Below are 19,535 nucleotides of genomic sequence, written 5' to 3' on the forward strand. Positions count from 1 at the left end.
CAAAGCTGGAGCACAAAACAACTGGAATATATGCATGTTGCTGTATTCATACAAAACTGTGATCGTCCATATTGTGAAGATTGTGGATAGTGCACTCAGTATGTGAAGCTGAAGCACCAAAATGACAAATGAATGGACAGAACTTTGTTTACACTGCTTACATAACTTGACTGTCACTTTTTAATCATTAAAATATGTACACTGTTACATTATTGCTGATTACTGCCTTTTAAAATCTTTTAACTTGTTCAGTGCCCCAGAAATTTGAGAGACAGTACACATTAAATATGCAAAACTAGGAAAACTAGGCGAACCTAAACAGCATGATTAAAAAGTAGAGACATCACCCTGGCAACAAAAGTCCGCATGGTCAAAGCAATGGTATTTCCAGTAGTCATGTACAGCTGTGAGAGTTGGACTATAAGAATAGATTATTTTGAACTATGGTGCTGGAGAAGACTCTTGAGAGTCCCTTGGACTGCAAGAAGATCAAATCAGTCAATCTTAAAAGAAATCAACCCTGACTGTTCCCTGGAAGGCCAGATAATGAAACTGAAGCTCAAATACTTTGGCCACCAAATGAGAAGGGAGCACTCACTGGAGAAGACCCTGATGCTGGGAAAGACTGAAGGTCAAAGAAGACGGGGACGACAAGAGATGAGATGGTTAGACAGTGTCATCGATGCAACGAACATGAAATTGAGCCAACTTCAGAGGGCGGCGGAAGACCGGAGGGCCTGGCGGGATCTTGTCCATGGGGTCGCAAAGAGTCGGACTCGACTGTGCGACTGAACAACAACAACAACAAAAAGTCAATGCCACAACATATACAAAGTGGCCATACTACCTCGTATCATACTCTTGAGAGAGAGCATTATTCATTTGAAGAAGATTGTTTCCAAAAGGCCAGGGCTTTTGTAAAATGCTATAGGACAATACCAGATTTGAGTCCAGTAGCAGCTTAAAGACCAACACGATTTTTAGGGTATTAGCACGATTCTAATCACAGAGACATATGCAGGGCAAACATGTGAAAAATGCCTTGCTCGTAGTGCCAGTCTTAAATCTCATGGAAGTCTGTAGTTTTTTAATTAATTTATTAAATTGGATTTACTAGGCTGTCCTTCGCTACAAGTTTGTATTGTGGAAGCTGAGGAGCAGCAAGTAGGACTGTGCATTTGGATATATCTTGCACAAATATATATATAAAAAAACACCTTAGCAGTAATTTCTGGATACAATCGGCTCTATGGATAGAATCTGGAATTTTTTGGGATACCAGGAAATGGGTCTGAAAAAATATGGGAGTGACTGGGAATATTGGGAGTCAGGGTATTAAGGCTCCCAGGATTTTTTGTTCAAAGTTTGCTGTATGTCTCTGAGTGTCTTTTCAAGGTTTGGGGTTTCTGTTATTTTTTTCATGTGTGTTTGTCTGTGCGCATGCACACCTGGCGACCTCTTGTGACTGACCCCTACTGGGGGGCCTGGAGGATATTTAGAGAGGTGGCTGAATAAAGCCTGCCCCAACCCCTCGACTGCTGGTATTCCAAGGAGGTCTCCCATCCAAGTACTTGTTCAGGGCTTGGTTTTGACTTGCCAGGTTTTGATTTCTGTGCTTTGAAATTAGTTCTGTGGGTCTTGCAACACGGTGTTCTTTGCGCAAGTCAGTTTGTGTCATGTTTGTGGTTAGCAGTATATTCTCTGTTTCACCATTGCCTTGAATTCTCAGGTTGTACACTGGCCTGGATTATCTGATTTTACATTTGTTGGCCTCGCAGCAGCATTTCTATGTGTTTGGCTAGAAGGATTCTCTGGTTTGACAATGGCTTGGATTTTCAGGTTGTATATTTGCAGTGTTAGGCTTGCCACATTGCTACTGGAATTCCCTGGTTCTGCATTGGTTCTTTGGGCTTGTTGGATTTGTCTGCTTTGAGACTTTTGGCTAGGAGTGGCTTTACTTGCTCTTGTGTATTTGGCTATTCATTGCCCTGGAGCAAGCATGGAAGTCCCCCCCCCATGGGAAACAATGGAGGATGGCTGGGGGCACCTTGTTCAGGGTCCGATAGAATTGGACCTCTTTATCCAATTCTCTTGAAACTTGGGGCTTATTTAAAGGACAGGCACCAGGAGCTCCACTGCAATTTTGGTACAATTTTCTCAAAAAACAGTCTCTTCAGCTCTAAAAAAAGATTCCCAATAAGAAATAATGGCACTAAATAATACTGGAACCCCACCCAGAACCTAGATAACCAATACCAATATCTTTAAGCCCCCTGATATCTGGATAAAAAAAAAATACTGTTGTTTTTTTTTTTTAGGTATTATCATGTCATCAACCATTCCAGATCTGGGACCCATTCAAAGCGCTAGGCAGCAGCACAGGACACACTAAGCTGCAAGCCAGCAACAGCCGCCACGACAGGAAGAGGGGGAGGGTTACAGCCATGCCAAAATATAGTGAGAGATAGAGCCATGGGTGAATCCTCTTTGTCAGTGAGTGGCCTGCTCCTCAGCTTGCACTGAAAATGAGAAGTGTAGCACTCTTGTTTCCTAAACATGTGTGCTAGCAGCAGGTCCTTCCAAACAGCAGCAATGAAGTGGCTCTGTGATCGGAGGAGGAGAGGGAGATTGGATTTATACCCTGCCCTTCACTTGGAGTCTCAGAGTGGCTTACAAACTCCTTTCACTTCCCCTCCCCACAACAGACACCCTGTGAGGTAGGTGGGGCTGAGAGAGCTCTGACAGAAATTGCTCTTTTCAAGAGCACCTCTGACAGAACTATGGCTTGCTCAAGGTCATCCAGCAGCTGTGAGAGGGAGTGGGGAATCAAACCCAGTTCTCCCAGATTAGAGTCTGCGCACTTAACCACTATACCAAACCCAGTTCTCCAGACCCACAGATTGAAGACTAGTTTAGAGCACATATTTAGTAGTTATATAGCAATTTTATGTAACTCCTTTCCCCAGCCAATAAGATAGATCAGTATCATCTATCCTAGTAAGTACTGCACACCAGGCTGAACAAAGTCTAACCATCATCTCTATATAATGCAGGCCACCATTTATCGAGTGTCTAGAGAAACTTTCCGTACCAAAGACACAACACTCCCCTATGCCTCAGGTCACCTTCCTGCTAATCCCCAATAACAAGTGCTAGTTTTGAAATCTACTGCTTCACACAAGGCAATTCCTTCCTAAGTCACAAGCCTGAATTGCCACTTAAAGACAAATGCTTTTATTTAAATTATAAGGGAAAAATGATTTGGAGTTTCTACTTATTTAGACTAGAAAGACACCCATACTGCACTCATAGTAAAACATAGCCCTCTTATGGCTTGCATGTTCATCTCCCTGCTGCCAACTGCGTGTCTTCAAGAGCATCAGTGGTCCATGCCCAAATGTTGACACCATCCCACGAGTCTCCAGTTCCACAGGAAAGGGTCCATTTATTTTGGTACCAGATGCATTTTCATGTTAAGTACAGGTTTTCTGACTCCATTTTAAAAGAAGAAGAGGAGATTGGATTTATACCCCGCCCTTCACTTGGAGTCTCAGAGCGGCTGACAAACTCCTTTCCCTTCCCCTCCCCACAACAGACACCCCGTGAGGTGGGTGGGGCTGACTCTGACACAAACTGCTCTTTTTCAAGGACAGCTGTGCCAGAGCTTGTGACTGACCCAAGGGCACATCAGCAGGTGCAAGTGGAGGAGTGGGGAATCAAACCCGGTTCTCCCAGATTAGAATCCGCACACTTAACCACTACACCAAACTGACACCACACCAATTATGGGCAGCTAAGACCCGCTGTTATTATCAAGTAGGAGAGCAGAATGACTGAAGTCGGAGGCCTCTGCTATCTACTCCAAAGTGACTAAGCATTAGGAGGAGCTAAGGGAGTTCATAGCCTCAGCAAGAAACTTACATTTGGCCAAGGATACAGCTGTTTCCCATGCATGCCCCCTTTAAATTACCGTATTTTTTGGACCATAAGACGCACTTTTTCTTCCAAAAAAAGTGAGGGGAAAAGTGTGTGCGTCTTATGGACCGAATACTGAGCCCCAGGGTTCAGAATTTTTTTCCCCCAGTTTTCCTCCTCTAAAAACTAGGTGCGTCTTATGGTCCGAAAAATACGGTAGTTGTCATTAAATGCTGGTGGCCTAGAACAGTTATTCTGCTGTAAGTGGTTATGTTCTGAAGATGACTTTTATTACCCTTTTCTTCAGACTATATTGAGAATGGCAGTGTCTCCAGTCTCTGTTTTGATCTTTTCATGTCATAATTAAGTGGCAAAAAAATTAAACTCAAGAAATTCAACAAAATATGTTCATGTTTTACAAATGGCCATGCATGCAATTCTGCAACCACTTTACCCCCTCCGCCATGCACCAGGAAAAATTTATTGGTTTACAAAATAGAAATTAATCAAATACAGTGATTTTGATAAAGTCAATTTCTTTATTATTGCAGCTAAACAATAAAAACAAATCCAGCAACCTTTATTCCTCTTGCAGATACAGGGTCATGAAGACTATGTCTGACATTTACTAGAAATTGTGTCATGATTTAAAAGAACCCCAAGAGCATCAGTAACTTTTTACGGTCTGTGGAAAATGTTTATCTATGAATGAGACATTCCTCATTTCTTCAGTATTAACTACGTATCTGTGACATTTAGTGTTAACTGGATGTGCACAGAATTTCATCCTGTGTTTTATTAATATATCTGGAAGTTTACCAATACATTTGGATATATTTTATATACTGACCAATCACGGAACAACAAGTATACCCACTCAAGAGAAAACCAATCCAACATTTTCCTTAAAAAAGGATGGAAACAGTATTTCATTAACCCCAGTTAAGTGTAAATATAGATTAAGTTATACCAGCTTTTTCTGCTGGTGCAAGAGGGAGACCCCAAAAATAATGTGCTGGAAATTAGGACACCTGGGTAGACAGAACACTATACATGGGACAAAGAATGCAGCAAGGAAGGGAATCGGGCAGGACTCATTGTGCTAGCAGAGTAAATCCAACCCAAAGAAATACATTTCAACAAGAATGTTATATTTATTTATTTTTCACATTTCTACCCCGCCACAACTTTGCATCAGCCAAAATCAGGAAGATTGTTTTCTTAAAAATGAATCACAAACTTTATTTAAATGCGTTTATTGTACAGCAGCCTTTGCAGAATACTACTTGCCAGGGAGAGTAGAACTTCCATCTGCAGAAGGAGCCTGCCAGCAGCTATGCAGGCTGCTAAAAGGTTTTAGGTAATGGCCAATTTTCTGCACTTCATCTTCAAGACCTTTAATTGCATAACATACAAAATTTATCAGTTCAAGCAAAGCTTCAAATAAAAAACAGGTTACAAAAAAATCAAAGTCCACGCTGACTCAGAAGGCAGAATGGTGCTTTTGTTAACATGAGATACTATTAGAGTGGCTTTAAAATGTAACATTTTTACTGTGAAATTCACCAGAAATTACTAGAAGCTGGGCCTTACATAGCTCAACTCCAACAATGGAATGATTATTATTAATTACAGACTGTAGGAAAAGACTTTGTCTTATCTGAGCCTAAATGTACTAAAAATCAACACAAAGATGTAGATGCTCTTAGAATTTTTCTTAATTCGGGTACATGGCAAATTGCCATAAAATGCAGCCAATTAATGCTTCTTTTAAAAAGATTATTCAAAAAATACATCTTACTTACTTGTGTGAATAATCTGTGATTAAAGACAAGTCATAACACAATCTCTGTAACTGTTATAATCGAATATTCAAGTAAATAACGTGTTTAAGACCAAGATGAGACTGTGTTGTACTTCAGCCCATAAGTGCTCTTTCAGCCTGCATAGACACTCGACATAAAGTTCTTAAAACAATAAATGCATAACGGAAATGCTTCCTAATGATAAATCTTTGGTTAAAAATGTCCCTCTTATCTTATCATACTGATGCAAGCAGGGGATAGGGTTTATTTCTATTCAGAATATGAATGAGAAACTCACACCTATCTTTCTAAACCTTGAAGTAAACCAGTAGAGATTAATCACTGAAGCAATGACAGTGTGTTATACTGTCATAAGCTTTAGTTTGTTGTTAATATTTTTTTGCCTATCATGGAACATCTCTATCAAATTATCAACCTACCCAAGGACTAATACTGGTTATGGTTGCTAGTGGTTAAAGTGACTCAAGTAACCATCACTTTGTTTTGAAAGGAACAGCATCTCCTCTATGGAACAGAGGTTGCAAAATGACTAATACTGAACATGTTACTCCTCTTGTATATTAAAACTTTCAGATCAGGCAACGTACTAGTACCTTGCTTGTAGCAATAGCTACAGGGATAGAAAGAACACTGAAAATTTGTTATGTCTGAGCTTCAGTTTTCATACATTACACTGGACAGCAACTGTAAATCTCAACCAATCATGTATATTTGTATGTGTAAAGCTTTGGATCTTAGTTCCTTGCAGTACAGTATTTGAATACGGCATGTAGGCTATCCCACATGCTTATTGCGAATGATTTCTCCCCCTTCTATCTCAATTTGCTCATACAGCCATTTGCGGTCACAGCGACATTCAGGTCCACACTTGTTGGAGCCGCATTTGGAACAAGCATAGAAACATCCAAGGCAATCTTCATCAAGACAGTCACAGAGATCAATCGCACTATAAAGCAGAAGTCCTTGGCTATCATATACTCTGCTCTTTGCGGGTATTATTTGCCTGCAGAAGGAAAGAAGCATAATTTAGTCATTTGTAATGTCATCTTCCATTTTAACCTGAAAAGTAGTCTTTTTGCTAGTTCTCTTATGCAGAGAAGAGGCAGAGATTTCATGCATAGCAATAGCCATGGAATTATTATTATAGAACCATCACATAGAATCAGGTTTGTCAATCAGCTCTAATGCTTGAGAGAGTTCCCATGCAGTAGGGTAAATTCATGTGTCAAGATACTTACAAGCCTAACAGCCAGCAGTCTCCATCTTGTCACTGTGACTTATAAAGCAATTGTCTTCCTATAGAGCATATATTGCTAATATTGCCACACTCATGTTATTTGTTGAACTGCAAATCAGAGATCAGTTCTTTACCATGCAAGACAGAAGCCTGGTCTAGACATGTGGCACAATGAAACAGTAGTGAGTAAAGTAGCAGGAGGATGGACAAAGCAGGGGAACAATTAAATTTTTGCTGCTTTTGATATGGTCGACCATGACGTTTTGTACCTAAAACATGGTGCAGGCTTTAGAGGGACAACACTTGCAGCTCCAAACATTTTTTTATCATCCCAACTGCATAAAATCGTTATTGCCTACTCTGAATCTGCAACTTGAATGCAATCATATGGAGTCCCACAGTGGTCTGTGCTGTTACATCTACATGATTGAGATCATCTGGAGCTTTGGAGTGGCTGTTATTGATATGCTGGAAAAATCAAGGATCCATAAATCAATCATCTGGAATATTGTGTGCAGTTCTGTTTGTTGTATCTCAAAAAGGACACTGCAGAGCTAGAAAAAGCAGGGAAGAGGACAACCAAGATGATCAAGTGGTTGGAGCACCTTTCCTATGAGGAAATGCTGAAGAGTCCGGGACTTTTTAGTATAGAAAATATGGCTTAGAGAGGACATGATAAATAAGTGATGTCACAAGTTCTAGCCAGCAGGTGATGACAAATCTACTATTCATCTTCTCAGAGGAAGAATCACTTCACCCTGATGCAGTCAGTGCTGTGTCAAAAAGGTACTGGACTAATTTGTTTGGAATCCTCTTTTAGACATAGGCAGACATACCTTTATACCATTATTAGTGCTCTTAAAATACTACATCTTCATCCACAGTCATCTCTGCCTATGTCAGAGGAACCTAACTACTAAGGCTGAGGGTTCAGATGGGCACCATAATGTAATGAATGTTTCCAAAGTACTGGCAGGTCCAGCAAAAAGTTAAGGGGTTCCATCTTCCTGTGATTGGGGCAGCTGTCTCCAAATGGGTGCTCCCTACAGACACCAGGGTGATACTGTCCGGGCTCCTCTGAAGCACCTCCAACTCCACTGAAGTGAAGAAAAACTAGGACTTGGTCTTTGCTTTTGAGAAGAAACAAATGGACACCAGGAAACACATCAGCGAGCACCATAGCATCCATGGGACCATGTCTGAAATGACTGACCTAGGACAACGCTCACATCTGGAACTCTATTTTTCCCAGTGTAACCTATTTCCATAAGGTAGCATTGTTGATATTTTGCCTCTTTCTAAACCTCTCAACCATTGTCTAAATCTTTTCACTTTGTACTTTCTTCTAAGAAGCATCTCCTTTCAGTGCTCTGGTTCTCTGGAAGTATAATGCAGTTTGGAATGAACAGTGTTTATTTCAACTGATAGCATTAGTATTATGGTTTATTATTGCTCACCAGAATTCCTCATGTATGTAGCACTGACATTTCCAAAGGTGACATTAGGAGGCCAACAGATCCATAGCAATGATTTGATTAGTATTTTTGTTCATATCCCACTCTAATTCAAAAGCATTGAGAGAAGCAGACAAAGAGTTGCTAAAAGTCTCCCACTCAGGTACCTGCCTTCAGAGGCAGAACTATAACGAGTGCTCTTTAGCCTTTCTGTGGATTAATAGCAGGTGCATTGACAGCAGATTGTATGGAAACATTCCATATTTCACTCCCAAGCTTTTCCTAGCTACACTATACAATGCCATTTTGCTTTTATCATGCCATTTCCAAGCATTTGAAAGAAATACATTCTGTCTACACAAGCAGATTTGAAGAGAGGACTAGATACTGTTTTTCCCTGAGGGCTTGAAAGCAAGGATAAGTTTAATCAATGCAGAAAACAGCCCACCTGTCTGAATTAATGGATGTACTTTTTGTTTGCAGCCTTCTTTTCTCTCTTTTCTTTGCTTCTGGAGCAAATTCAGTATGCCGTCCCGGATTAGCAAACTGTAATGACTTCAAGGTCTTAGCTGTGCGCCCCTGAACAGATACAGACAACTTAACTTGAAACAGTAATACAAAGCTCAATGCATAAACCACTGCTAATCAAGTTGGGGTACATCACATGTAGTATTAAATTTGGGCACAAACCTGAGGCCATGTGTGACAACAACACTTGTTAAGTGTCAAATCCTTCAGAAGTTGAATACACACATATTTTCATTTATTTTATTTACGTTGTTTACAGTCTGCCTGTCTCACTTCTATGTAAGGTGTACGCAGAATGAGTCAATACATCGATGGATGGGACATTCAATAAACAATGCAATAGGATTAGGGTTTTAGAACCTACCAGAAGTCTAAACACAAAACTGAAGCAAAACATTGGCGTCTCTTATGTTCTTAGCATTTGCTACTGTCACATATGAATGCTATTACTACGTGCATCATGTCACATTGATGCTGAGAGAACTTCACAGGACTGCTGGTTAGTCTCCAGGCCAGATTTGGTGTTGATTAGGGTTCTTTCTTGCTTGCTTGCTTGCTTTCTGACTTGCTTGCTAGTCCATCTTTTTCACTTGGACTCAAGGTGGATTACACAGATTGTGTCAATACAGTCGACCAGATAGGACATTGAAATAAACAATGCAGTAGGATTAGGGTTGTAGAACCAACCAGAAGCCTAAAAACACAACTGAAGCAAAGCTTAAATGTTAACATGACATGTTAAATGATGCCAAAATTACATAGCAGGGTCCTAGTTTTGGCAAGTTATACACAGTAGTATAGGCCACAATTCCTAACAATTTTGTGAATCATTTAGTACAGTACAACCCTATTTCCTGCGTAGAAAGCCTTCTTGAATAATTCAGTTTTGCATAGTTTGTGGAAAGCTGTGAGTGGGAGCCTTCCTGACCGCCTCAGGCAGGCCATTCCACAAGGTTGGAGCCACGCTGGAGAAAGCACATCTGGAAGTCACTGATTTTGTCCATTTGCAGGTTGGCAGCTGCAGAAGAGGGGTTGTGGTGGCTCAGAGGTTAAGATGCAGACCGAAAGGCTGGTAGCTTGGCAGTTCGAGACCCGAGTGCCACATGACGGAGTGAGCTCCTGTCTCCGGCCCCAGCTCCTGCCAATCTAGCAGTACGAAAGCAAGAAATTGCAAGTAGATAAATAGGTACCGCTTTGGTGGGAAGGGAACAGCGTCCCGTGCACTTCGGCATTTAGTCATGCCAGCCACATGACCACGGAGAAGTCTTTGGACAATGCAGGCTCTTTGGCTTGGAAACAGAGATGAGCTCCTAGATTTGGATTCGACTGGCTTTCGAGCCTGCAGTTCAGCATCTTAACCACTTGAGCATCCGCAGCTCCATTTGTACGTGATAGCTAATAGCTTAAATTGAGCCTGGTAACTGACAGGCAGCCAGTGAACGGCCTACAGGATGGGAGTAATATGTTTGCTCCATTTAGCTCCAGATAATAGCCAAGTCCATGTGGGAGATACAGTTAAAACTAGCAGCCCCCAAGCTGAAGGAAATATCTACTAGGGAGGTGCTCTGTCTCAAGAATGATCGTTACACATGTGAGCAAGTAACTGCCCTGTATCATAGCAGAAGGCCAATACTATAACATACGCTACATCTTCATGGAATCACTTCTTGGTGGTCCTGAGCTGCTATTCAGTGTTTCCCCAGTAAGGAACAGTAAGGAAAGTAAAAACAAAACAGAAATTGCCACCTTTGGAGGACGCAATTGAACATAACAGTGACCTTAATGGTGTAAATGAATGAAAACATACCACAGCTGTACTTTGGGAAGGTCAGATAAAGAGAGGGTCATGTGTGTTTATACTTTCAGAATGTCCAAACGATATTCTTATCACCGTGCATGCACTGACTCTTACACATCAATCCACTTCAGCTTCCAACAGTCTCCCAATTCTTTTGTCCACCGTTACACTCACTTTTACAGTTATCATGTTTACCTTGTTTATTCATATGTGCACTTACTTCACTCAGTTATTATATAATCACCAGTATTCCGTCTAAGCTAGCTCATGGAGTTTTAGCCTCCGGCTCACACATTTTTGTCTCAGCTCAGGAACGATGGCTCCAGAGCAAACTAATTTATGCAGTAGCCAAATCGCTCGCTCACCGGTAGCTCACAAAGTAGAATTTGTGCTCACAAGATCCCACAGCTTAGAGGGAGGATTGATGATCATGTGATGATCAATGTGTCAAGTGGCTTTCCTGAAAGTTAACTGTTGTGAGATTATACGAAAACCCCATCCATGACATTTGATTAGTAATGTTTCACACATACAAGCCACTGCTTCATTCTGTAGTTCTCAAATGATGAATGACTGTGTACATGTGTATAATATCCAGCACATGGTTAACACTTAAGATGGGTTTTTCTAGTCTGGATATAACTAGAAAATAATGTTCCCGCTTTCTGTGTATTTTGATCCTATGCATATTTACTCAAAACACATGCTACTGTTTCCCACAAGCTTGCTCCCAGGTTAAAGTGTGCACATGATAGTCTTAGTCCAGTATGTAGACAAGTAAAAAAAATGCTTCATATGCATACATCTGAATCAAGTGTCCTTTGCTGATGGTCTTCAGAACCCACCTCAGCATTTCCACTGATTATCTGTGTGCATTTTGGACAAAATTTCCAGCCAGGGACAAAATGTCATCCAAACTTGGCACTTACAACAGTTGTATCATCTACGTCAATAGCATGCAAATTTTTCTTTGGAAGTTTTTTTGTGCATATTAAAAGGATCACAGCATGACTTTTTGCAAGTCTTCATCTATCAAGATAAACTTAAGCATGATAAAAAATAGACAGTACAAGTGGGGACTCATGATACTGGCAGGGGAGGTAACTCCTCTCACCATCCTGATTCCCCTCCATTGCTTTTGCCATCCTTGAGGGCACCATAGCTCTCACCACCCTCATCAGCAGACCTCTCCCCCCATTGCCACCAGGCCTGCTAAGACTCCTGTCCCCCCCCCCAGCAATAACAGTGGCAAGCCCCATATGGTTCCTTCCCATCGAGCTCACTAAGGTTTCTCCATCCCACCATCAATGGTGGCAAGCTCCATGTGGCTCCCCCCAACTGCCAAGTCTACCAAGGCTTCTCCCCCTCCACTGTTGACGACCATGGCAACAGGGACTCCTGTGCAGCTCCTAGCCCCGGGTTTGCCTAGGCTTCTTTCCCCCATCAGTGATGGTGGCAGGAAGCCCTGTGTGGCATCCAGCCACCAGGCTCACTCTGCCTCCCACCCTCAACGGCAATGGCGGTGAGCCCTGTGCGGTAGAGGGGTGTGCATTCAGTATAAAGCAACGCTAACTAGTAGTTGATTTCCAACAGAACATGGATCTGTACAATCAGTACAATTGTCCACATTGTGTCATTGCTTTCTTTAGCAGCTGTTAGGAGGATTATCCTGGAGGGAAAAAACAGCACCGGAAGTAAGATTTATGCTGCAACTTTTCCTTTCAAACTTGACTGATGAGTTTCAAAATGAAAATCCATCCTAAAATTAAATTCAAGAAACGTATCAGGTATACTAATTATTCACTCAATGACCTAGCTAAATTATACAATTTACTTTGTATTGCAGACAGCCATTATGTACAGGAAAAACAACAACAACTGGGGCTCAACATGAGCACTGACACTCTTCCAGAGTGCTCTAAACCCCTGACTTGCATCTAGTGTCCTCAGTAGCATCCATCAACTGCTGGGCATGAGGCAACTGATAACTGTTTTATAAAGCATCTAAGGGGCCTTACAGACCAGAGGAGTTAGCTATGACACGGGTATCCAGCAATCATCCATCTGTAATGCCAACTATAATAAACTTCAGAGCTAAGGGAGAACCAATCAAGAAATATATGTTTACTGATGTTTTAAAGAAAGTCACAGGAGTGAACTGGTGGGAGTCACTTGAGCACTTGGATTTAGAGACTGCTTAAGTAATGCTTTCACTTTTAACAGCAGTAGCTTCTGCTGGTGTAGAAAGAATATTCATTCTAAACTGAGAAGTTGTTTGGGACCCAATGAAGCAGGAAAACTTGTTTTTCTTCTCCAGATTATGAACAAACAAGATGAAGATGAGTGAGCTGTATAGGACAGTATTTTAAGTTTTTCATGTGTGGACTGGGCTGATAGTCTAAGTTTTTTTAAAAGATATTTTGTTTTAACCACGTCAGTTAACAAACATGTATATTTAAGCAAATACAAGAATACATATGCTATAATGTTATTGTTTTAGTTAAATAAAACTATCTAAATTATTATTAAGGTAATGATTATTTTTCTCCTTCCCATAAAGTACAGCAGAAAAGTTGTCCAAATATGAATAATTAACATACTAAAATGGAGATAGGTAATTATGAAATTATTGCAAGGTAAACTGATGGGTTTCTAATAGTATAACCAAATTAGCATTTTTTTATATAACTTGGTGCTTGGGGGGGGTCAACAGTGGGAGGGCTTCTAATGTCCTGGTCCCACTGGTGGACCTCCTGATGGCACCTGGTATTTTTGGCCACTGTGTGACAAACTGTTGGACTGGATGGGCCTTTGGCCTGATCCAACATTGGTGTCTTATGTTCTTATGTTAACTGTAAAATTAATCTGAAAAGTCGTTAGTTTAAAAATGAAACCTTCATCTGGTTATAAATATTAAGATTATACCAACAAGAATGAGCCTTTATGTAGAAAACAATTATTTAAATCTAGACTTACTAACTAGTGATTTAAATAGATTTGACTTAAATCAAATCCACCCTGCCTGCTACCCTTTACACCTAGGAAAACTATGGCCCAGTTGCATGGTGCCAGTTGTCAGTGTGGATCCAACTGCACAGTGGTGAACCTACATGGGCTTGTGAATGGCAGCCATTTCCCTGTCTTTGACACTACCCCCCCCAAACTATTTCTTCTCTCTCTCCACTTGGCAATCCCCAATTCTCTGCTTCCTTCTCTCCTTCCCACCACCCACCATACTTTTATCTGCCCTGCCAACTTCACCTATATTTATTACGTATTTACTTTATTTATAGCCCACTTTTTTCCAGAAATGGGGACTCAAAACACCCTACTTCATTCTCTTCTCCTCCATTGTATCCCTAGAGCAACTCTGTGAGCAGTGGTGGACTGGGAGGGAAAAAATCTGGAAAAAAGCCCCCCCTCCAGGCCACCATGTTTCTGCTCCACCAAAAGAGGAGAGAAGAAGCAGCAGTCTGCCTGCCCCAGCCTCCCAAAGGGGGGGGGGGATGAAGAGGCAGCCTGCCTAATCAAATGACCTGGTCAAATGACCTGGGGTCATACTGGACCAGCATTACTGCTGGAGAAGCAAGCTATCAAAAAAAAAATATCTTCCATCATCTATTTGGCCAAAAGATAGCTCCCTACCCCGACTCGGACAACTTGGCCACATGGATCCAAGTCATGCCTCAGTGTTGTAATGCACTCTACATGGGTCTGCCCTTGAAGTAAAGTCAAAGACTCCAGTTGGTGTAGAATGCCGTACCTTGGCTACTATTGGGAACTAGTCAGAGTATGCATAATATCAGGTGGGGTAGCCATGTTGGTCTAAAGCAGCAGAACAGAACCATTCTACAGTCACTCTTACCTATCAGTCACTAGGTTCAAGTTAAAGTACTGGTAATCACAAAAAAAGTCCTTCATGGCCTAGGACAGTGGTGGCGAACCTATGGCACGGGTGCCAGAGGTGGCACTCAGAGCCCTCTCTGTGGGCACACGTGCCATCACTCCAGCCAGGCCCAGACCATCATTAAAGTGTCGAATTCTCTGCCAAATAATTTTAAGTAAATGAAAGCATTTAGCATTGCCTTCCTTAGTTTGTTTGGCTCATCTTAAGTTAATGTATGAGTTGTTTTTTCTAAAGTAAAACCTCAGTATTCAGGTTAAATTGCCGTGTTGGCACTTTGTGATAAATAAGTGGGTTTTGGGTCGCAGTTTGGGCACTCGGTCTCTAAAAGGTTCGCCATCACTGGCCTAGGACCATCAGATCTGCAGGACTTGACCTCTCTTGCTATGCTCTGTCACAACAGCTTTGCTCATCCAAGTGAAACCTTCTGAAACTGTCATCGGACAAATGAGTAAGATCAATAGCTGCCATACACATGCTTTCTTTGTTGCGGCCCATGCCTTGTGGAGTGGCCTGCCAAAGGAGATCAGAAAGGCTCCCATACTTCTGTGTCACTCCACAAAATGTGTAAAACAGAATTGTTTAGAAAGGCCATTTTTACAAAGGGAATAGGAATCTAGTACAATTGAATTGTTCAGGAAAGCACTTTTATAAAGGAAATGAGATCCTAGTCCATGCCAATTTTTATTCTATGCATTACCTTGCTCTAACTGCCTTTTCTACTTCTCTAATTCCTTTTCTTTTGCATTGTCTGACACACCATGTCTGATATTTTTTCATCGTTCCTAATTTTTGTAATCCTAATCCTAATGCCTTTGAATACATTGTTTTACACCCTTGGAGTCTGAGAGAGAAAGGCAGGCTATGAAGTAAGTACATTATAACGAATCTATTTGGCTGCTTTGGGAGTGATTCACAACCACTCTCTGTGAATGGATTACACCCTTCCATCGGCCTTTCTTTATAATACTGCCGCACCCTCAACGATTGTGCCATTTTTCTACTGTATGCATCTGAAAAAATGCGCTTGTATGAAATTGTTTAAATAAATCGTTCATACATAAAGTACTATGCTTGACTCCTGTGTAATACCTCACTAAATGCACTTATTGTAGTTAACAATTAGCAGCACAAAATAAAACACCCCATTACTGAAATGATGATATGGGAAAGAAAACACGCACAACCACTTCGCAGACTCTGATGCATAGCACCCCTCCTTCTATATTCCTGTTGCTGGGGCACTTTTAGTTTTCGACTTTTTACTTCTAACAAACATCGCCCTTTTCGTAAACCGCTACGACGGTGCTAATGGGGACATTCCTGGCGTTCAACCGACAAGGCGAAGCAACGCTCCCCTCCCTTTACTAGCTGGGGCGTAACTGAAGCTTGAAAGAGGCGAAGGACACAAAAGAAGTCCTTCAGGCCGTCCACAGGCTCCTCTCACCATCCCGCCAACACGTACCTTGCCATAAGCTTTTCTTCGGCCCTGTCCTGAAAGCATCCCCGAGCCCACTTCCCCAAAAGCCGCCATGACCGCGATCAGCTCCACGCACTTCCCTGTCTCCTTTATGAACCGGAAGGAAGCGGCTGCAGAATCCCAGCACAAAGGGACTGTAGTCTGCGTGAGGCCTTCACAAGACTTCCGGATTCTGATCGAAGACGGTAGAGTCCTCCATGTGCGGGTCAAGCGCTCTAGAAGGACATAGGCGTTAATGTGGGAAATCACGACAAGCGAGGCTGAAGAGTCCCTTTCATTACGCAACCACACGCTTTCCAAAAGAAAGTAAAGTACAGAGGATAAAACTGCATGCTGGGTGGGGATATTGGTGTGAGGAGGGCAGAGCTGTCGCCTACGTGCTTTCCTGAGAGGGTAGTAAAAAAGAGGCTTCTTTTTAGGGGATGTACTAAAAGGAAGGACAGGATCGCCCATTGGAAACAATGGGAAACACTTGAAGGCTCATTCGAAATAATGAGAGCTAGGAATGCCAATTGACTTGCATGGGCTCCATTGAAATACATTACAGTACAAGGAGAGTTGCAATAAAAATGCGGAATGGATTTTCCATTAGAGTTTCTGGGCCTGAATAGACTACTCTGGTACTGGAATGAGAGACCAACAGCCCCAAGGTGTAGCAGGAGTGTTCTGGGACTGGGATGAGAGGCCCCAGAGCGGAATGACAGCCTCTAGGAGTAACAGAAGTGTCCTGGGATTGGAATGAGAGACCACGGAGTGGAATGACAGCCCCAGGGTGTAGCAGTAGTGTTCAGGGACTGGAATGAGAGACCACGGAGTGGAATGACAGCCCCAAGGTGTAGCAGGAGTAGCCTGGGACAAGGAGGAGAGACCATGGAGTGGAATGACAGCCCCAGGGTGTAGCAGTAGTGTTCAGGGACTGGAATGAGAGACCGCAGAGTGGAATGACAGTCCCAGGGTGTAGCAGTAGTGTTCAGGGACTGGAATGAGAGACCGCAGAGTGGAATGACAGTCCCAGGGTGTAGCAGTAGTGTTCAGGGACTGGAATGAGAGACCGCAGAGTGGAATGACAGTCCCAGGGTGTAGCAGTAGTGTTCAGGGACTGGAATGAGAGACCGCAGAGTGGAATGACAGTCCCAGGGTGTAGCAGTAGTGTTCAGGGACTGGAATGAGAGACCACGGAGTGGAATGACAGCCCCTGGGGGTAGCAGGAGTGTTCTGGTACTGGTATGAGAGATCATGGATTGGAATGACAGCCTCAGGGTGTAGCAGGTGTGTGCAGGGACTGAAATGAGAGACCACAGAGTGGAATGACAGCCCCTAGGATTAACGGAAGTGTTCTGGTACTGGAATGAGAGACCACGGAGTGGAGTGATACCCCTTGGAGTAACAAAAGTGTTCTGGGACTGGGATGAGAGGCCCCGGAGTGGAATGACCGCCCCTAAGCATAACAGAAGTGTTCTGGGAGTGGGATGAGAGTCCACGGAGTGGAATGACAGCCCCTGGATGTATCAGGAGTGTTCAAGGACTGGGATGAGAGACCACGGAGTGGAATGACAGCCCGTTGGAGTAATTGAAGTGTTCTGGGACTGGAATGAGAGACCATGGAGTGGAATGACACCCCTTGGAGTAACAAAAGTGTTCTGGGACTGGAATGAGAGACCACAGAGTGGAATGACAGCCCCAGAATGTAGCAGGAGTGTTCTGGGACTGGGACTAGAGACCACGGAGTAGAATGACAGTCCCTGGGTATAGCAGGAGTGTTCAGGGACTGGAATGAGAGACCACAGAGTGGAATGACAGCCCCTAGGAGTAACAGAAATGTTCTGGGACTTGAATGAGAGACCACAGAGTGGAATGGCAGCCCCAGGGTATAGCAGGAGTGTTCAGGGACTGGAATGACAGGCCACAGAGTGGAATGACAGTCCCAGGTATAGCACGAGTGTCTATGGATTGGAATGAGTGACCACGGAGTTGAATGACACCCCTTGCGGGTAGCAGGAGTGTTCTGAAACTGGAATGACAGGCCCCAGAGTGGAACGACAGCCCCAGGGTGTAGCAGGAGTGTTCAGGGATTGGAATGAGAGACCACAGAGTGGAATGACAGCCCCTGGGGGTAGGAGGAGTGTTCTGGGACTGGGATGACAAGCCCTAGAGTGGAATGACAACCCCTAGGAGTAACAAAAGTGTTCTGTGACTGGGATGAGAGGCCCCAGAGTGAAATGACAGCCCCTAAGAGTTACAGAAGTGTTCTGGAACTAGAATGAGAGTTACAGAAGTGTTCTGGAACTGGAATGAGAGATCGCGGATTGGAATGACAGCCCCAGGGTGTAGCAGGAGTGTTCAGGGACTGGAATGAGAGACCACGGAGTCGAACGATAGCCCCTGGGGGTAGCAGGAGTGTTCAGACACTGGAAGGACAGGCCCCAGAGTGGAATGGCAGCCCTGGGGTGGAATTACAGCCCTAGGGTGTAGCAGGAGTGTTCAGTCTCTGTAGTCTGGAGATCAGTTGTAATTCCAGGAGAACTCTGGTCCTCACCTAGAGGTTGGCAACATTATTCATTAGCAGAATGCACATTTAATTATTCTTCAGGATGCTTTTCTGCATTAATAGCATTCATACATTCAAATGCAAGAAAACTCAAAGGCCCTTCTAGCAGCTTGGTTTGGTGCAGAGTTGGTAATGCTTATGTCTATTTATCTCAGTGGGCTTTGACACACTTAACTTTATAGATAATTGAGCTGTGGGGTAGATAACTGATGTTAGATGAACTGCTTTATCTATAGCAGTTGGCAAATTTTACTCTGGGTTGCTTTTGCCAGCTATACCAAGGTCCAGTCCACCCAGGGATTTTACCTGTAAAAGTGGCTGTTGGTTCCAAAATAATCTGTCTTTTACTTGATAATGTATAAATCACATACACACAATACTGAAGCGCACACACATTCAATCAAGTTCCTCAGGAATACAAGGTTACAAAGAATCACTTTTGTATTCACAGGTTGGGTGATAAAGAGCAATACTTATCTGTCCTGAAGCTTGCACGTCACAATGAAGAATGAGGGGTCAGGAAAATATAGTAGGGAGATTTAACACACCGCTAGAACCAGCTAGCTAGTGTGGGCCTCTTGACTGCAGATCAAGAGATCAAGTAGAAGCAAGGGTTTTTGGTACGGGAAGCTGAACTTAAGAGGAGTTTGAAAGCAGACAGGGGCCGTTGGTGGGGGAAGGCGGCTAGCAACTGCCAGGCAGCTGGTCTTCACCTTTTATAGGTGAATCTTTGGGTGGGTGGCATCTGTGCCAGCCTGTGGACCCACCTCCCTGCTAGTCTGTCCCCAAACTAACCTCATTGGCTGCGTGCATTGACGGGTGGCAACCTTAAGGGTTGGGCCAAT

The 19,535-nt window shown here is 42.9% G+C and overlaps 1 protein-coding gene across 1 annotated transcript; it reads right to left on the reverse strand.

Annotated features, from left to right (window-relative positions):
* Nucleotides 1-5,070: 5,070 nt before the first annotated feature.
* On the reverse strand, nucleotides 5,071-16,230 carry ARL14EP (ADP ribosylation factor like GTPase 14 effector protein). The gene is made up of 3 exons (XM_015406282.1): nucleotides 16,128-16,230; nucleotides 8,881-9,011; nucleotides 5,071-6,744 (listed from the first exon to the last, which is right to left on the reverse strand). The coding sequence occupies exons 1-3, from the start codon at nucleotides 16,194-16,196 to the stop codon at nucleotides 6,516-6,518; spliced, it is 429 nt and encodes a 142-aa protein (XP_015261768.1). The 5' UTR covers nucleotides 16,197-16,230; the 3' UTR covers nucleotides 5,071-6,515.
* Nucleotides 16,231-19,535: the final 3,305 nt, after the last annotated feature.

Source organism: Gekko japonicus, unplaced genomic scaffold (assembly GCF_001447785.1).
Source record: "Gekko japonicus isolate JY-2015 unplaced genomic scaffold, Gekko_japonicus_V1.1 scaffold1464, whole genome shotgun sequence".
Classification (NCBI taxonomy): Eukaryota; Metazoa; Chordata; class Lepidosauria; order Squamata; family Gekkonidae; genus Gekko; species Gekko japonicus.